This window comes from Anabrus simplex, chromosome 11 (assembly GCF_040414725.1).
Source record: "Anabrus simplex isolate iqAnaSimp1 chromosome 11, ASM4041472v1, whole genome shotgun sequence".
NCBI lineage: Eukaryota > Metazoa > Arthropoda > Insecta > Orthoptera > Tettigoniidae > Anabrus > Anabrus simplex.
The window spans coordinates 34,049,905-34,066,326 of NC_090275.1; the positions used below are offsets into that span (position 1 = coordinate 34,049,905).

Genomic DNA, 16,422 nt, shown 5'->3' on the forward strand with positions numbered 1-16,422 from the left:
ATTCTTTTGTCAGTCAGTGTATTATAGGCCCACCCTCCACCCCTAACCCATTCTATCTCAGCTTCTGCAGTTTATGGCAGTTGAAAAATTTAAAAAGTCACACATTCTGCCCTGGAACTATTAACCATTATGAGTCTTCGCTGAAATTTCTGCCAACATGCAGAAAAACAATTCCGCAACTCTCCACCTTGTCAGAGAAATGAACGTATACCAGCTTGTTTTCTTCTGATGTCGATCATATGAAATATCCGCAATAATCGAGGAGTCTAGCAATCGCTGACCAATATCATCAGTCCAAGTAAAACATTTTCTGTTTGTTCCAGACGAGTTCTGCGAAGAATTTCCGCACAGTCTGATACCAACGCCGGGGTATTGGATCGAGTGTTCGCGTCAAAAGATCGCTTCCGACACAATCTGGGACGAGTCAGAGTCGGAGCATGACCTGCAAGAGGAAGAGGAAGAAAATGAGGGCAGGGCTACCAATAGTAGCAGCAATGCTGCCACTGCAGGGGAAGAAGGTGGTGGTCAGGAGGCTACGCCGGCGCGGTCATCGCGGGTAGACATGGACCAGTGTCTAGTTGAAGATGATGAGGAGGATGAGGAAATCCCCAGGAAGAAGACGTCCATCGAGGAGCAATGGGAGAAGAACCAGGGCTTCGAACTCACCTCCGTGGAGCAGGAGACGTACGAGAAGTACTTCTACGGCACGGAGCATTGGAACTACTTCACCAATGACGAGGATCTGGGACCTGTCATCCTCAGCATCAAACAGGAGACTCTCAACGCCCGAGACCAGTTTAGGTGAGTCCACACTTTCTCTAGTATTTCTAATTTTCAAACAATTCTACTAATAATATTCAAACGTTGGCTACATTTTAACATAGTTCATAATTCAGAGAAAAAATGGCAGCACATTCTGGATCTAAAAACAGTCAGCATAGTTTGAATTTTGTATGTTCTTCGAGTGTGAGAATATGGTTGCCACCATAAAGGGGTGTTTGTTGTCTCTGAACCATATGAGTAAAAACAAGGCAAATAAAATTACTTACATCACCTTGTATCTAAGCGTCAAACATTTTCATAGTTTCAGATTATGGCATTAAAATAAAATAACAGCAGATATTACTTCAGTGGGCATGCAATTCAATGGCAACGTTTAATGTATCCTACAATGGACAATAAGTCTCAGTGATAAAATATTTCCGATTTTGTTTAGGTCATACTAAATGCAATCCAAGGTTTTAATTTACATTCTAGTACCCAATTCGTTTAGAGAAGATTCCACTATCATGTTTTAAGAATATCATGGAACATATTTAGTTCTTTTATAAATAGATTCGAAGGAATTCGGGGAATTCGTAAATGGATAGCTAGGTGGAAATACCAGTGAAATAGGTCTTTCAGATAATGAAAATGATGATCAAGTGGGAAATGAAAATAATGAACGTAATGACAGCGATCATGAAGATGTACTTATACAGAGTGAAAGTACTTGAGACGGCAAGCGGAAAAAATATTACTTTCATTTCTCATGTGTTTCCGTTTATGGAGGTGTATAGTTTCTTATTTTTTATTTATTTATTTATTTATTTATTTATTTATTTATTTATTTATTTATTTATTTATTTATTTATTTATTTATTTATTTATTTTATTCCTTTGTGTGTATCGAAGTTAGGTCTCACAACCCTCTCTTACACTTAACCACAACGTAAAGTACATAGTCACATAATTAGGGAGTTAATAAGGCGTGATATTGTATCTAGAAACTACCTAAATGAATGTAGTAAAATATTATTATAATTATTATTTTGTTAATCTATAATTATAAAAGGAAGTGTTTGTCTGTGTGTCTGTGCGCGATGCCCAGCAAAATCTACAGCACGCAGTGATCTTAAATTTTGAACACAGGTAGATGGAAAGGGGTCCGAATGCACTTCGAAGCCAGAATTTTCATTTTCGCTTTCGTTGGTGAGTTATGAACAAAGAACCATCGGAAAATGTGGATTGGGATACGACAATCCAACGTGCTATCACCAAGATTAAATGCATAGAGTCGCTGTCGCTAGGCAACGTACATAAGATAGGTAGAGAACACAATATTCAAGGAGCCATTTTACGTCCAGGACGTAGGAAACCGTTTTTGGTCTTATATGGTGTGAGGGCATATGACGGTGTTGATGGTGATTCGTCCGCCCGATCGAGACGTAAAATCTTGAGCTATTCGAAAGGAGTAGGCTATGTGCCGGCGCCGGGTTTCATCCTCTTCATTCTTACTATCATATATGATATCATTCATCTCTTTAACTCATCTGATTAGGTTGACGTCATGAAAGTTATCCGGTCGTAAAAATTCGCTTCGAAGATTCATCTCACTTCATACCCAAACCCCGCAGAGAAAGGGGACAAAGGTTGGACACTTATACATTTAGAAGAAACACATATGACACAAGATAAACAAGGAATAATACATAATTTCCTTCAATCCATGTCTGTCTGTCTGTCTGTCTGTCTGTCTGTCTGTCTGTCTGTCTGTCTGTCTGTCTGTCTGTCTGTCTGTCTGTCTGTCTGTCTGTCTGTCTGTCTGTCTGTCTGTCTGTCTGTCTGTCTGTCTGTCTGTCTGTCTGTCTGTCTGTCTGTCTGTCTGTCTGTCTGTCTGTCTGTCTGTCTGTCTGTCTGTCTGTCTGTCTGTCTGTCTGTCTGTCTGTCTGTCTGTCTGTCTGTCTGTCTGTCTGTCTGTCTGTCTGTCTGTCTGTCTGTCTGTCTGTCTGTCTGTCTGTCTGTCTGTCTGTCTGTCTGTCTGTCTGTCTGTCTGTCTGTCTGTCTGTCTGTCTGTGTTCATGTGTGCGATTCCCAGCCAAATCGACGGCAAACAAATATCTAAAATGTTTGTCATAGGTGAGCACAGGTTTTCACCTAAGACGCATGGCTGTGTCTGAGAGCAATTCTTGCACTAAGACTTGAAGCTGTCAACGCTTCGAAAACGGTGCTTTTGCCCTTGTCAGCTGTACGTGGATTGTTCAAGAGTTCGAAAGGCAAACACAGTACAGTGTACATCTTACCTCGAAATGGAAGGACATTAATATAGTTTATTCCGAACCTCTAAGGAAACAATATATTTTGTATTATATAACATGGTCTTTAACATGGTTTTAATATTATTTGAACCATCCATCAACTCGGTATCTTAAGCATGGAAAGTAACAATATAATAAAAATAAAATAATGTATTCCATGCAATTTACGTCAGAAAGATTTGAGTTAATAAATATAATGCTTTAATGTGCTTTTAAATAGAGTTTAGAAACATCTAACGGTTGAAGTACTGAACGTGGGCAAAGCCGCGGACACATGCTAGTAATTAATATTGTATATCTACATTACCTAAATCATACTAGCACTCATTCACTCTAACATTCATATAAGCTGATCGCGTATTTAAGAGGAAATCACGACAAGACCGGTTAAATGAGGCTATTGAACTGCTATTACGTACACTAACAGGGAGGGTGTTCCATAACCTTGTCCCAGACACCTGGAATGAGTGATTAACCGGTATCTTAAGGGTAAAAGTCGATCTGGTATTATATCTATGCATAGATGAGAGGAAGTTAAAATATGAGTATAAGTATTACAGGAAAATATGTTGATAATACCACTTGTTAAAACTGAGGACTGAAGTAATTCTGTGATGAACAAAGCGACGACGCCTATCATTCGGATTTTTACGACATCCTAGGAACCCTTCACGTCGGAAAGTTCACCTTTATTTGGTCAACCAATTCTATTACTGAGGCTGGATTTCATGTAACACTTTTTCCATTGTCCTATTTCTCCCCGATCAAGACCGTTAATCTATCGTTATGACTGACGAATTCTTCGACGAGGAATATTAACCACCTGTGCACACGAACTACTTGCAAACAAACTTCCAATCGTTACATTAGTTCTGGTTTCCCTGCTTGCACTGATCACCGAGGGACATGATTGTCAGAGGAGAAGCACTGCTGTACCATTAAACTAATCATCCGATGATATACGCATTGTACACCTATCGAGTCAGTCAATTGCGCCATTCTGGATGGTGCAATAATTCTAATGAACAGAAGTTTATATTATTTAGAGAAAATACTGCTATTCATTCAGATTGCATACCATTTTAAGATAGGAATTCAACGACTAACGCATGTCACCAATGGAATGGAGCGTATTAATAAGCAGGTGAACGACGTCCACCACGTTCTAAAATTAAAGAGACAAAATATATGAATTAAGATTTGTTCATTCATTCATTCATTGTTGCTGAGTTCAGTGGAAGTAGGTGGGAAGAAGCGGCTGGACTGAGACATCTGGACGCATTAACACACGCAAAAATTAAATTTAGAAAGTATTCCCAAAATTATCCTTACATATTTGTATTACGGGTTCAACTTCAATATCTTTATTGAATAAAATGTATCGATTTTCCAAATACAATGGTTGGTTTGCAATAAAAACTTTCCAGTCTGTCAAACACACAGCGATTACAATATAAATTATAACACTATAAACATACCTGTAAAATACACCCTATGACATGTTTCGGCAAGTTTGGGCGACTATTTATGTATTGATACATAGCATTCATACATGGTTTTAGGTTCCATAGGTCTTCAATATAGTCACCAGCGGTGTGTAAAACATGTTCCCAGCGGCGCGAAAGCCATTGGATCCCGTTGGCACTGCCCATTCTGTCGATGGTACGAAGAGAGCGGTCGGTGGCCTGCAAAACGTTTTCAGTTCTACGGAAGCGCTTCTCGCGTAGTGGCTCCTTTAATTTAGGGGTTAGATTGAAGTCACAGGGACTTAAATCCGGGAAGTATGGAGGTGATAGGTCACCACCAGCGACTGAACAATTCGGACACATCCTGCTATGTGTGCCGTAGCATTGCCGGGCACAACGATGGGTGGTTTATCCGTCAAGTGTCACCGCTTTCTTCTCAGAGCTGCTCGTAGATTGTATTGCAAAAAATGAACGTTAATACGCAACATTAACGGACTGCCGTGGAGGAACGGTATGCGTTAAGATAACGCATCTCCACTAATACGGACATAATCGGTACATGTCCGTCAATTACTGGTGGGTGACCAGATCGAGACATGTCCAACAAATGTTCGCATCCTTGGTGACACTCTTATGTCGTGCAGCATCTTGCACACTGGATTTTTAACCAACTTCTCTGTTTATTCTTGGAAAACTTAGCGACTGTCTTTCGCGAGGGCTTGCTCACTACTGCTCATCTTCACCTGGCCACTATAAACGGACGTGGAGGGGTAAGGGTGACGCAGGTCGGCAAACTTTGGTAAGAATAACAGAGCCCGGCACCGTTGCACGGCTGTGCTGGAGCATGGTTGCCAACACTTAAAAACCAACCTATGTGTTTCTGTCTTACAGCTTTATTCTTATATATTCCCCATCAGCCTCCAAATTATCCATTCCATTTTTCTTTTGATATAAATATATCTTATGCCTGGGGGAACGTGACGTGACATAATGTGTCACTGAAGTGTAACCCTAGCAACCGTGCAGGCTATGTCTTATGGCTGGTTGCCGTTGATGGATGGCCATAACCCGGAGACATATTTATGATCCTTTGATTTTCATAAAGAGAACAGCGGGTTTTGGTTAACATCCCTGTCCTTGTACTTATTTTACAAATTTCATCAAGTGTTCTCTTGCTGTAACATTCTCCCGTTGTTGTTTGTCTTTCAATAAATTTCACACTTTGGACGACCACAGTTCCATATCATCCCTTGATTAATTTATTTTCCAGTGGTATTCAATTCCTATATCACCTAGTAGTTTCTGGGGTGCGTATACGAAGAGATGTGTGTGAATCCAAACAAAAATGCACGCCCCCAAGCCCGAGGAACTAATCAAGCGGAGGTAAAATCACCCATACGACCTGGAACTGAAGGCGACTGCCCTTATCACTCAGCGAAGGGGCCGGATTGCAACTTACATTTATTAGTATGTACTAAGTCCTATTTCTTAGATCCGAGCAGCTATGATGTTGCATTTGGGAGATAGTGGGTTCGAACCCATTGTCGGCAGCCGTGAAGATGGTTTTCCGTTGTTACCCATTTTCATATGAGGGAAATTCTGAATATGTACCGCAATTAAGGTCATGTTCGCTTCCCACCCACTCCCAGCTCTTTCCTACTTTCCTGCCGTATCGTCGCGTAAGACCTACCTGTGTCTGTGCAACGCAAAGCAACTTGTAAAAAAAACTTCCTTATATAACTTAATAAAAAACCGCACTGGACTGAAATCTTACAGTTATAACTTCTCTTTTTTAATCCAGTTTACAAGAAAGAATAGCGGCACAGTAGGTAACGATGATGCTAACAAATAAATCCTCAAAGCGAACTTTAAAACTTTTAATTGGAGTAATGACGAGAGATAAACGTTTAAAAGGTGTTTTGATTAACTTTGTCACGAAGATGTTTGAGCTTTCAGACTTTTGAAGTCAAGATATATAACGTTTATACACTCAAGATTACACTACCCGTTAATTTAAATTATTCACACAGTTTTGAACCAATTGGATCAAGTGAGAGATGAAGTAATTAGACGTTAAGTCTGCTGTATATAATATTACTGAAAATTCTTTGAAGAATTATAGAAATATCTGGGGAAGAAAAATTGTTGATTTAGAGTAAGTGTTTGAACGGAGAGGCGTATGATTCCATCATTCATCCTGCTCTTCTGTATGGCTCCGAATGTTGGAGCAGGAAAGAAGAATGATCAACAACCGTTGGTGAAGGGGATGTGAATTCTGCAGTAGTCTACTGACATCGCATTAAAGGATCTCGTCCGAAATCAGCACATGCGAGGAAAGGTTTAAGATCACGAGAAGTTGTTTCCCTGATAAGGTCATGTAATGAGACGAGACGACTCCTATCAGTCAGTCAGTCAGTCATAATTGATTTTCATTTAGAAAAGAGAAAATAGAACTATAATTAGAGAAGGTGAAGCATTGTCTGATCCTGTGATCAATAATAATAATAATAATAATAATAATAATGTTATTTGCTTTACGTCCCACTAACTACTTTTTAAGGTCTTCGGAGACGCCGAGGTGCCGGAATTTAGTCCCGCAGGAGTTCTTTTACGTGCCAGTAAATCTACCGACACGGGGCTGTCGTATTTGAGCACCTTCAAATACCACCGGACTGAGCCAGGATCGAACCTGCCAAGTTGGGGTTAGAAGGCCAGTGCCTTAACCGTCTGAGCCACTCATCCCGGCAATCCTGTGATCAAAGACGGGAGTTCCTCGAGGCAGTAGTGTTGGACCTTTATGTTTTCTTGTATATATAAATGATCTGAGTAAAGAACTCGGATCAGAGGTAAGGCTTTTTGCGGACGACGTTATACTGTACACAATAATAAATAAGTAACAAGATTGTGAGCAACTGCAAAAATACCTCGACAGTGTTGTGAGATGGACAGCAGGCAATGGTAGGATGATAAACGGGGTTAAGTCAGGTTGTAAGTTTCACAAATAGGAAAAGTCCTTTCAGTTTCAATTACCGTATTGATGGGGTTAAAGTTCCTTACGGGATCACTGTAAGTACCTAGGTGTTAACCCTTAAATGCACAGCATTGCATATGTGCAAAGAAGAATTTACTTGCCGGTTATACCATATTTACGCGAATAATCCCCGCCACCGAATAATCCCCGCCACCGAATAATCCCCGCACCCTAATTTTAAGAAGGCTCATTTTGAAAAATTAAAATGAGCTAAAATTCCGTCGCAAGAGTAACGTAGGTGTAAACAAACATTTCATATTACTCCTCGAGTTCTACGTAGTCGTTACGCAAATATGAACATGGCGGATATAGCTAATTTGCCGGAACATATTTGAAATAATAAAAATGAATTATCACTGCTATAAAATATATTTGCCATGAAAAATAGCAAGTAGGCCTTCGTACTTGACAGATATTCCCTTCATCTGAACTTGCAATAGGCTCCATTCGCTGTAGATCGGAAGAATCTTTATCTCTTGTATCACTAGAATCCTTTTCTAAATTACGTACAAATTCGTCACATTTCACGTCTAAAACACTTTTAGCACGTGGTCTCTTTTTTCTCGGATAGTAACAGGACCATTGGTGAATAATTCTTTCAATGTAAACACTTCAAACAGACACACCTTTCGAACTCGTTTGTTAGTTTTGCGATACAGTAAAACCTCGTTAATTCGAGGTCGTAGGGGCTCAAAATTGTGACTTCTAATTGCGTGATTTCGAATTAACCGCCAACTCGTAATTCAGAAATACCAACCCTTGCCGCGTCACAAAATATTCTAAGACCCGTTACTGCATGCAATGAACATTAATGCAGAGTTTAAAACTTTCAAATTCCATGGAAAAACTATTTCCAAAATTAATCCAACAAGGCGCAATTACAGTATTCAAATAATGCACTTCGATAACTCACTGGCAAACATAACCTCACGCAACAAATGGAAAAAGGAAAAATATTCAAAGACGAGGAGGAATCCATGCTGGCTCCCCAGTGCAAGTGCTTTATTCATTGGATTACTGTACTGTATACATGTTAGACGCCTTGTACTTGCACTGAAAGTACCCGATCGCCTTAAAACATCGCGGATTATCGAACATTCCTATGACGAGGGGAGGAAGTAGGAAGTCTTTCGCTTCCGTCTGCATTGCAACACAGGTCGGTGACTCTATCCTTGTACTATTTCCCGCCATCGTAATTCAGAAATGCCAACCGTCGCCGCGTCACGAATTCTTCTAAGACCCATTAATGCATCCAATCACCTTGATTCACAGTTTAAACCATTCGAGTGCCGTGGGAAAGAACTATTTCCGAAATGTATCCAACAAGGTGCATATACATTATTCAAATAAAGCAGTTGGATAAATCACTGGCAAACATAATCTCATGCAAGGAAAGAAAAGAGAACAAAATTCAAAGACAATGACAAATTATGCTGGGTTCCCTGCGCAAGTGTGTTATTTTTTTATTTCCGTGCTGTTTACATTTTTAGATGCCTTGAACTTGCACGGAAACATCGTGGCTTATTGAACATTCCTATGACGAGGGGAGGAAGTCATTCGCTTCCGTCTCCATTGCAACACAGTACAGTGACCCAATCTCCTTTAAAACCACAAGTCCGTTTGATCTCGGCATTAAAAAAAAAGATTGAGTTTCATCGGCATTGACAATATTGTTCGTTGCGAACGAATTGATTATAATTATGAGTAGAGCCCGGATTTTTATGCATTAATAGGTTAGTATGCAAACTTACAGAAGCGAGCAGCAAGTATAGTCTACCTTCACAACGATTATGCTATGGGGTTTGCATAAACATTTAGGGTATGGGCCATCAGAACCCCTATAATTTATGTTACTCTTGGTACATTATGGAAGAGCGGGTGGCCGACACCTTTTACTAAATTACAGTAGTTTGCAATCTAACCTGTTACGGCATAAAAATCCGGGCTTTAATTATGAGCTATTCTTTTCCGCCAACTGTCGGCATTCGCGCATTCTGCTTCCCCGCATACTGTGTGCTACGTGATAGTGTTACGTTCTTTAAAACGCTGAATTCAAACGAATTACAATTTCACTCAAACTTCGCAATTATGAAACACACTGTAGACACACCGAAGCGAGTAAAGGTGCCGAAAGCTACTCCTGCACATTTCGAAATACGCGTTCTATCGTGATTTGCCGAGAAATTTCGAATTTAAATTACTCTGTAAAATACTGTTTTAAAAATGTAAAGGAAGTTTTGAACTAAATATCTGAGTAGATTTCCGTTTAAATATGACACATGGGGGTAGTTTTCTTTCATCTGCGGTTACACAAACATAACTGTTCACCCAATATCCTAAACTACGTGAACCATGAGCGTGTTGCCAACCTTGACGCAAATAAAACCCGCACCCGAATTTCATGCCTCAGTTTTTTAAATATGCTGGGATTGTTCGCGTAAATACGGTATTTACTTTACGATTTTGTAAGTGTGCATTTAATTCCACCTTGCAGGTGACCTCGCAAGGGGTCATTAGCGTATTAAAAATTAATCTCTTATTTTATGATTTTCCTTGCTAATCTAATCACCTGGAGTGAAATTTTAAACAGTTAAGGTAAATCAAATAAAATGTCGTTTATCACAGAGAATTCGTGAGCAAGGATGTCCCTAAGATTGAAGTGTGGCAGAACCTACAGTAATCATGTATATTAACATTTTGACTGATCCAAATAAAATAAAATAAACCGGGTGAGTTGGCCGTGCGGTTAGGGTCGCACAACAGTGAGCTTGCATCCGGAAGATAGTAGGTTCGAGCCCACTTTCGGCAGCCCTGAAGATGGTTTCCTATTTTCACACCAGGCAAATGCTGCGGCTGTACCTTAATTAAGACCATAGCCGCTTCCTTCCCACTCCTAAGCTTTCCCTCTCCCATCGCCGCCAGAAGAACTACCTGTGTCGGTGCGACGTAAAGCAAATCGTAAAAATAAAATAACATTTATAAAATACATAATTGTTTAAATATTTTGCTGATAAAAATAATAATAATAATAATAATAATAATAATAATAATAATCGTATGGCCTCAGCTACCGTGTGCAGACATTTCAATTTGACGCCAACTGGCTGTCTGCTCGTCAATTTCAACGTTCCGTTTTACTCTAGGACATCTAGATAGCAGACCGAGTAAACCGAAACTCTCTTGGGCGTCTATGGCTGAGATTTAATTAATTTTGTCGGGTAAACACCAAATGTGTCACTAGAGATATTTTACATGCCGACATCGTACGACATGGAGTGTCGAATGGACTTTTTTCCGCCCTTCAAAAATACGACTACCTCTGCCGGGTTTGAACCCGCTATCTTGGGATCCGGAGGCCGACACTCTACCACTGATCCACAGAGGCAGCTGGTGATAATAATACATTATTTTTGGAATGACAAACCATCATATTTAAAAGAAATAGCAATTTTCCCATTTGGTTGTGGTATTTAGGGGTTGTAGTAAGGGTGTAAAGGAGAGGATATATAAGTCTCTGATAAGACACCAACCAGAGTACAGTTCCAGTGTATGGGACTCTCGCGATGATTAAACGGCTCGATTTGTTCTGGGTGATTTCCGAGAAAATAGTAGCGTTACAAAAATGTTGCAAAGTTTGTGCTGGGAATACTTGGAAGCAAGGAAACGAGCTGTTCAACTAATCGGTATGTTCCGAGCTGTCTGTGGAGAGATGGCGTGGAATGACATTAGCATACGAATAAGTTGGAGTAGTGTTTTTAAAAGTAGTAAAGTTCACAATATGAAGATAAATTTGGAATTCAAGAGGATAACTTGGGGCAAATATTCGTTTAGAAGAAGGGGGTTCGATTCCCACCTCGGCCATTCTCGAAGTGGTTTTCCGTGGTTTCCCACTTCTTCACCGTCAAATTCTGGGATGGTACCTGACTTAGGCCACGGCTACTTCCTTCTCTCTTCCTTGTCTATCCCTTCCAATCTTCCCATCCCCCCGCAAGGACCCTGTTCAGCATAGCAGGTGGGCCGCCTGTGTGAGGTATCGGTCCTCCTCTCCAGTTGTTTCTCCCCGACCCAAAGTCTCGCGCTCCAGGATATTGCCCTTGAAGCAGGAGAGGTGGGATCCCTCGCTGAGTTCGAGGGAAGAACCAACCCTGAAGGGTAAACGGATTAAGAAAGGAGAAGACGTTATATCGATCCTTAGTTGTAACTAACTATGATGATTGTTATTATTATCTTGATTGCATGTTTTTCTTTATACGGTATTGTAAAACAATGCAGACATAACATCGGTCAGGGATGCCACTGGAGTTAAAATAAATTAGCATTGTTCACTGGTGAGACAGGACTTCACTAACAAACAAAGCAATAAATAAACAAGAAACGACATCTGTCTTAAGTCGACTGAATATGTGTGATGTGCCAACAGTTTTGTGCTACAGTACATTTTTATCTCTGACAGATTTACAATTAATAGAAAAATATCTGGCGTTCACTCGGCAGAAAATTTCTCGGTTTTTTCTCTCTTCATGTTTAAAGATTTGCACGGCTCGGATTTTAATTTTTCTTATCACGTACCTACGTTCCTGACATTCCATGTGGTTACACTTCCATTTACATCTCCCTCTCCCTCCCTCTCCCTCCCTCTCCCTCTCTCTCTTTCTCCTTCTCGCTCTCGCTCTCTCTCTCTCTCTCTCTCTCTCTCTGTCTCTCTCTCACATACACACACAAACATTCGAAGCGGCAGGATAAGCATTAATTTGAAAAGCTTTACAACATATATTGATATTACTTATCGCGATTAAGGCGTGCTCGGTTCATCCGGAAGGTGCAGTCGCTTAAGTGTGGCCAGTATCCAATACTCGAGAGATAGTGGGTTCGAACCCCACTGTCGGCAGCCCTGAAGATTGTTTTCCGTGGTTTCCCCATTTTCACACCAGTCAAATGCTATACCTCAATTAAAGCCTCTTCCCACTGCTATCCTTTTCCCATCCCTTCGTCGCCCTAAGACCTATCTGTATCGGTGCGACGTAAAGCAACTTGTAAAAAAAATCATCTGAAACTACGTGGTTTCGATTCTTCGTCTGGAATTCTAAAAATTTGAGAAACAAGATTTCCATTTCGGGAGGTGACCGCTCTACCCCACCAAGTGCCTAGGTTACGGATAGTGGAAGCCTTTACTTTCCACCCCTCCAAGACCCTTCATGCCCTGAACTTTGCTTTGCATTGCTCATATAGCAATCTATTCTCTGCCGTCAGAGTGATATCTAAGATATCCAAACTGAAAAATGTCCATTACAGTGATAGTGACATGTTTGCATTCCCTCATCTCTATTACCGATAGTGGATCTTTTTTTAAAAAAATTGTCTACTCAGCTCTTCACATAGTGGGGACGTATTTCTAACCAGCTAAATATTTCCTCCTACCGGAGGGAACTATTTCGCTGTCCCCATGGGTCTTCAAGCTGCAGCGAACATAAAATGGATGTATTCAATTATCCGCGGTGACAATTATTGAAATGGATTTCTAGGTTTTCCAAATTTTAACTATCTATTCCATACCTTTCAAAAACAACTTAGCAAAATTTTAGTATCTTTACTGCCTGTTGTACACGACAAAATAATTGTCAAATTGAAGACTTCGCAATACTTCAAAAGAATACTCAATACTTTACAAGCTTGCTTGTCAAATCGCTTGCAATATTTGAGAAGTCTTCAAAAGTCTTGAAAGGGAAATATAAAATGTTCTCTTCGTTCAAAGATTTGCCAAGTCTCTGACAGAATCGATCAAGGGAATTCTAGTATTAACGGTGCCGCTAGGCATACTGGGATTCTCGGGAATCACAACAACAAAAACGGCTTCTTCTTGCATGACCGAAGGATGTTGTGGGTGTCTTAATTGCCAAGTATGTGGCACATCACTGCCTGTATTCCTTGCTAGGTGCTTTACGTCGCACCGACACAGATAGGTCTTGTGGCGACGATGGGATAGGAAAGGCCTAGGAGTTGGAAGGAAGCGGCCGTGGTCTTAATTAAGGTACAGCCCCAGCATTTGCCTGGTATGAAAATGGGAAACCATCTTCAGGGCTGCCGATAGTGGGCTATGTTTCTATGTTTGGGTTTAGGTCAAAATAGGAATTCAAACACGGCATCACTAATCAGGTGATGACGAAAAGATATGGGATCTGGACTCTCTGTCATCACAACCAACGGCATGTTCGATGATGGCACCAAGCATTTCAACACCGTCGACTGGCCGTGTTAAGTACACACTAGATTGAGGACGCCATCTTTATTTCTCGTCAACCTACAACTACCAGGTGGGCAAAATATTTACAGCAGGACAGACCTGGGACTGACGCTTTTTAAAGAACATCACAGAAGATTCTGAAAATGGCCTCACCTGATTAAACGAGATGCTGAAGTTCCAAAATTCCTGACTACACTTCACTTAGAAACCACCGCAAGAACTCAAACACGTGAAGGTTCCTCTGGACGCTTTAACGCATGCACAACAGTAAATTTGTACGGATACAGATGCAGATCCTTTTTTATAATGTTTAGACACGACGATCTTATAATTTCCCACTTGCACAGATAAACGGCGTTAAGATTTCGTCGGACTTCGTTCCAGGCTTTCTTAACTCGAGCAATGTAATCTGGAGTTCGAACTCTTTCCGGATAGTTACGGTTTTATTCGCCACGGAGCCCGTTTCAGGCATTTTGCCACTAAGCTTTGGATTGCAGACTTTGCTGAAGGTTTTGCCAAAACACTTCCAGTTAAACACTTGCTCAAACAATTCCGCACAGGTTTTCCACGGATCGTGCTTCGTATAACACTCGACAATGAACACGCGCTGTTTTATAGCAAGCACCACCGAGCTCGATAGCTGCAGACGCTTAAGTGCGGCCATGATGCAGTATTCGGGAGATAGTAGGTTCGAATCCCACTGTCGGCAGCCCTGAAGATGGTTTTCCGTGGTTTCCCATTTTCACACCAGGCAAATGCTGGGGCTGTACCTTAATTAAGGCCACGGTCGCTTCCTTCCCACTCCTAGCACTTTCCTGTCCCATCGTCGCCATAAGACATATCTGTGTCAGTGCGACGTGAAGCCAATAGCAAAAAAAAAAATTGCAAGCACCATTTTGTGTTGCATTCAACTGGTTACTAAACATATCTGCTCCTCTCATTCACTCACAAGTAATGACACAGCGACGTACTCGGGAGATGCGCACGCGCAGACATGTGACAGTAACCGATTGGTGCATCGAAATCACGATTTCCAGCATTTCCTGTGATGACCAGTTCTCCTGTTCATTAACAAGTGGCAATGCCGCGCCAGTCTTATAAATACTTCCCGGGCCAGTTTTATTTTGTCCACCCTATATATTCTATGAATAAACAACTGTTTGCAAAGAATAAACACAATCGCAGGAAGAAGCTTTTCTCTTAGCCTCTGTCAATACTGCATCCTGGACGTCCTCTAAAGGAACGGCTCATCTGGTGCCCATCCGAGGAGCGCAGAAATATTGTCCAGTTGTTGTTGTCACTGCCAGGCTGCAGTCCTTCGATCATGGCCTTCTTCCACGTGTAGCATGAGCGAATGTCCTCGTGAATCAGGATGACGTCACCGACATACGACTGCATGAGCGCTGTTTTTCATGCAAGTTTCCATTTGAAACAAATACACCTTTGCCCATCTCTTACAAATGTTCTCTGTGAGCTTTTAATAATAAATTTCATTGCAGCCAATAGAGCCTCCGTGGCTCAGGCGGCAGCGCGCCGGCCTCTCACCGCTAGGTTCTGTGGTTCAAATCCCGGTTATTCCATGTGAGCTTTGTGCTGGGCAAAGTGGAGGCGGGACAGGTTTTTCTCCGGGTACTCCGGTTTTCCCTGTCATATTTCATTCGCATCGCTCTCCAATATCGTTTCATTTCATCTATCATTCATTAATCATAGCCCCAGAGGAGTGCGACAGGCTTTGGCAGCCGGCACAATTCCTATCCTCACCGCTAGATTGGGGCTTCGTTCATTCCATTCCTCACCCGGTCGAATGACTGGAAACAGGCTGTAGATTTTCACTTTACTGCAGCCAATGGCCAGAAATGAATTTGCATTAATAATAAAATTACATTATTCATGTTTTCAAAAGACTGAGATTCGTGCTGACAAGTACAAATAATAGCATGGTTTCTTTCACAGATCTTGCCACAACGTTCGCAAAGACAGTCCGTGACTGTTTGAAGGAACGTCTTGATTTTACAGAACTGATAATGAAATCCATGTATTGCGAAGCGTGTAAGCAAGTGTCTGAGCTCGTATCCTCTTCCTGCCAGTCTTTGTATATCATTGCGTCCATCGAGTAGAATTCGCTCCATAAGTCTCCCTTCTTTGCTCTTTATTTCTGCAGATAAGTTGGCGTAGTTTATAACTGCACATAAAAGAACTCCTTCGAGACTAAATTCTGGCACCTCGGCATCTCCGAAGCTGTAAAAGTAGTTAGTGTGACGTAAAGCCAAAAGTGTATTATTATCTGTTATTATTTTTTCAGGCGAAACTCTATTGCCAAGATACGTTTTATTGTTGGTTCTGGTCTGGCTGGTATAGTTGTGAGCCGTTCTCCGATGAGATTGTCAGTCTTCTCCTTGTACAATGAACTTCAGTATTAATCAAGGTGGTGTGCAGCTTCTCCTCGGTAAACTTTGCCTGTCCTAAAACTTTACGCAGATATTGTTTCGTGATGCTCACCATCCCCTGCAGCCAGCCATCTGTGGGACAATAAACGTAGACGTGATATTATGGGCGAGGAATCGGTGAGTCTTGGAGGTGGAAAATGCCTTCCGAGTTCTAAGAGTT

The 16,422-nt window shown here is 41.1% G+C and overlaps 1 protein-coding gene across 1 annotated transcript in view; it reads left to right on the top strand.

Moving 5' to 3' along the window:
* Nucleotides 1-16,422, top strand: part of rsh (radish) — a 951,216-nt gene that overhangs the window by 581,216 nt on the left and 353,578 nt on the right. Inside the window, exon 5 of the mRNA XM_067155296.2 lies at nucleotides 324-801. Within this exon, the coding sequence (XP_067011397.2) occupies nucleotides 324-801 (478 nt within the window). The remainder of the gene's footprint in view (nucleotides 1-323; nucleotides 802-16,422) is intronic.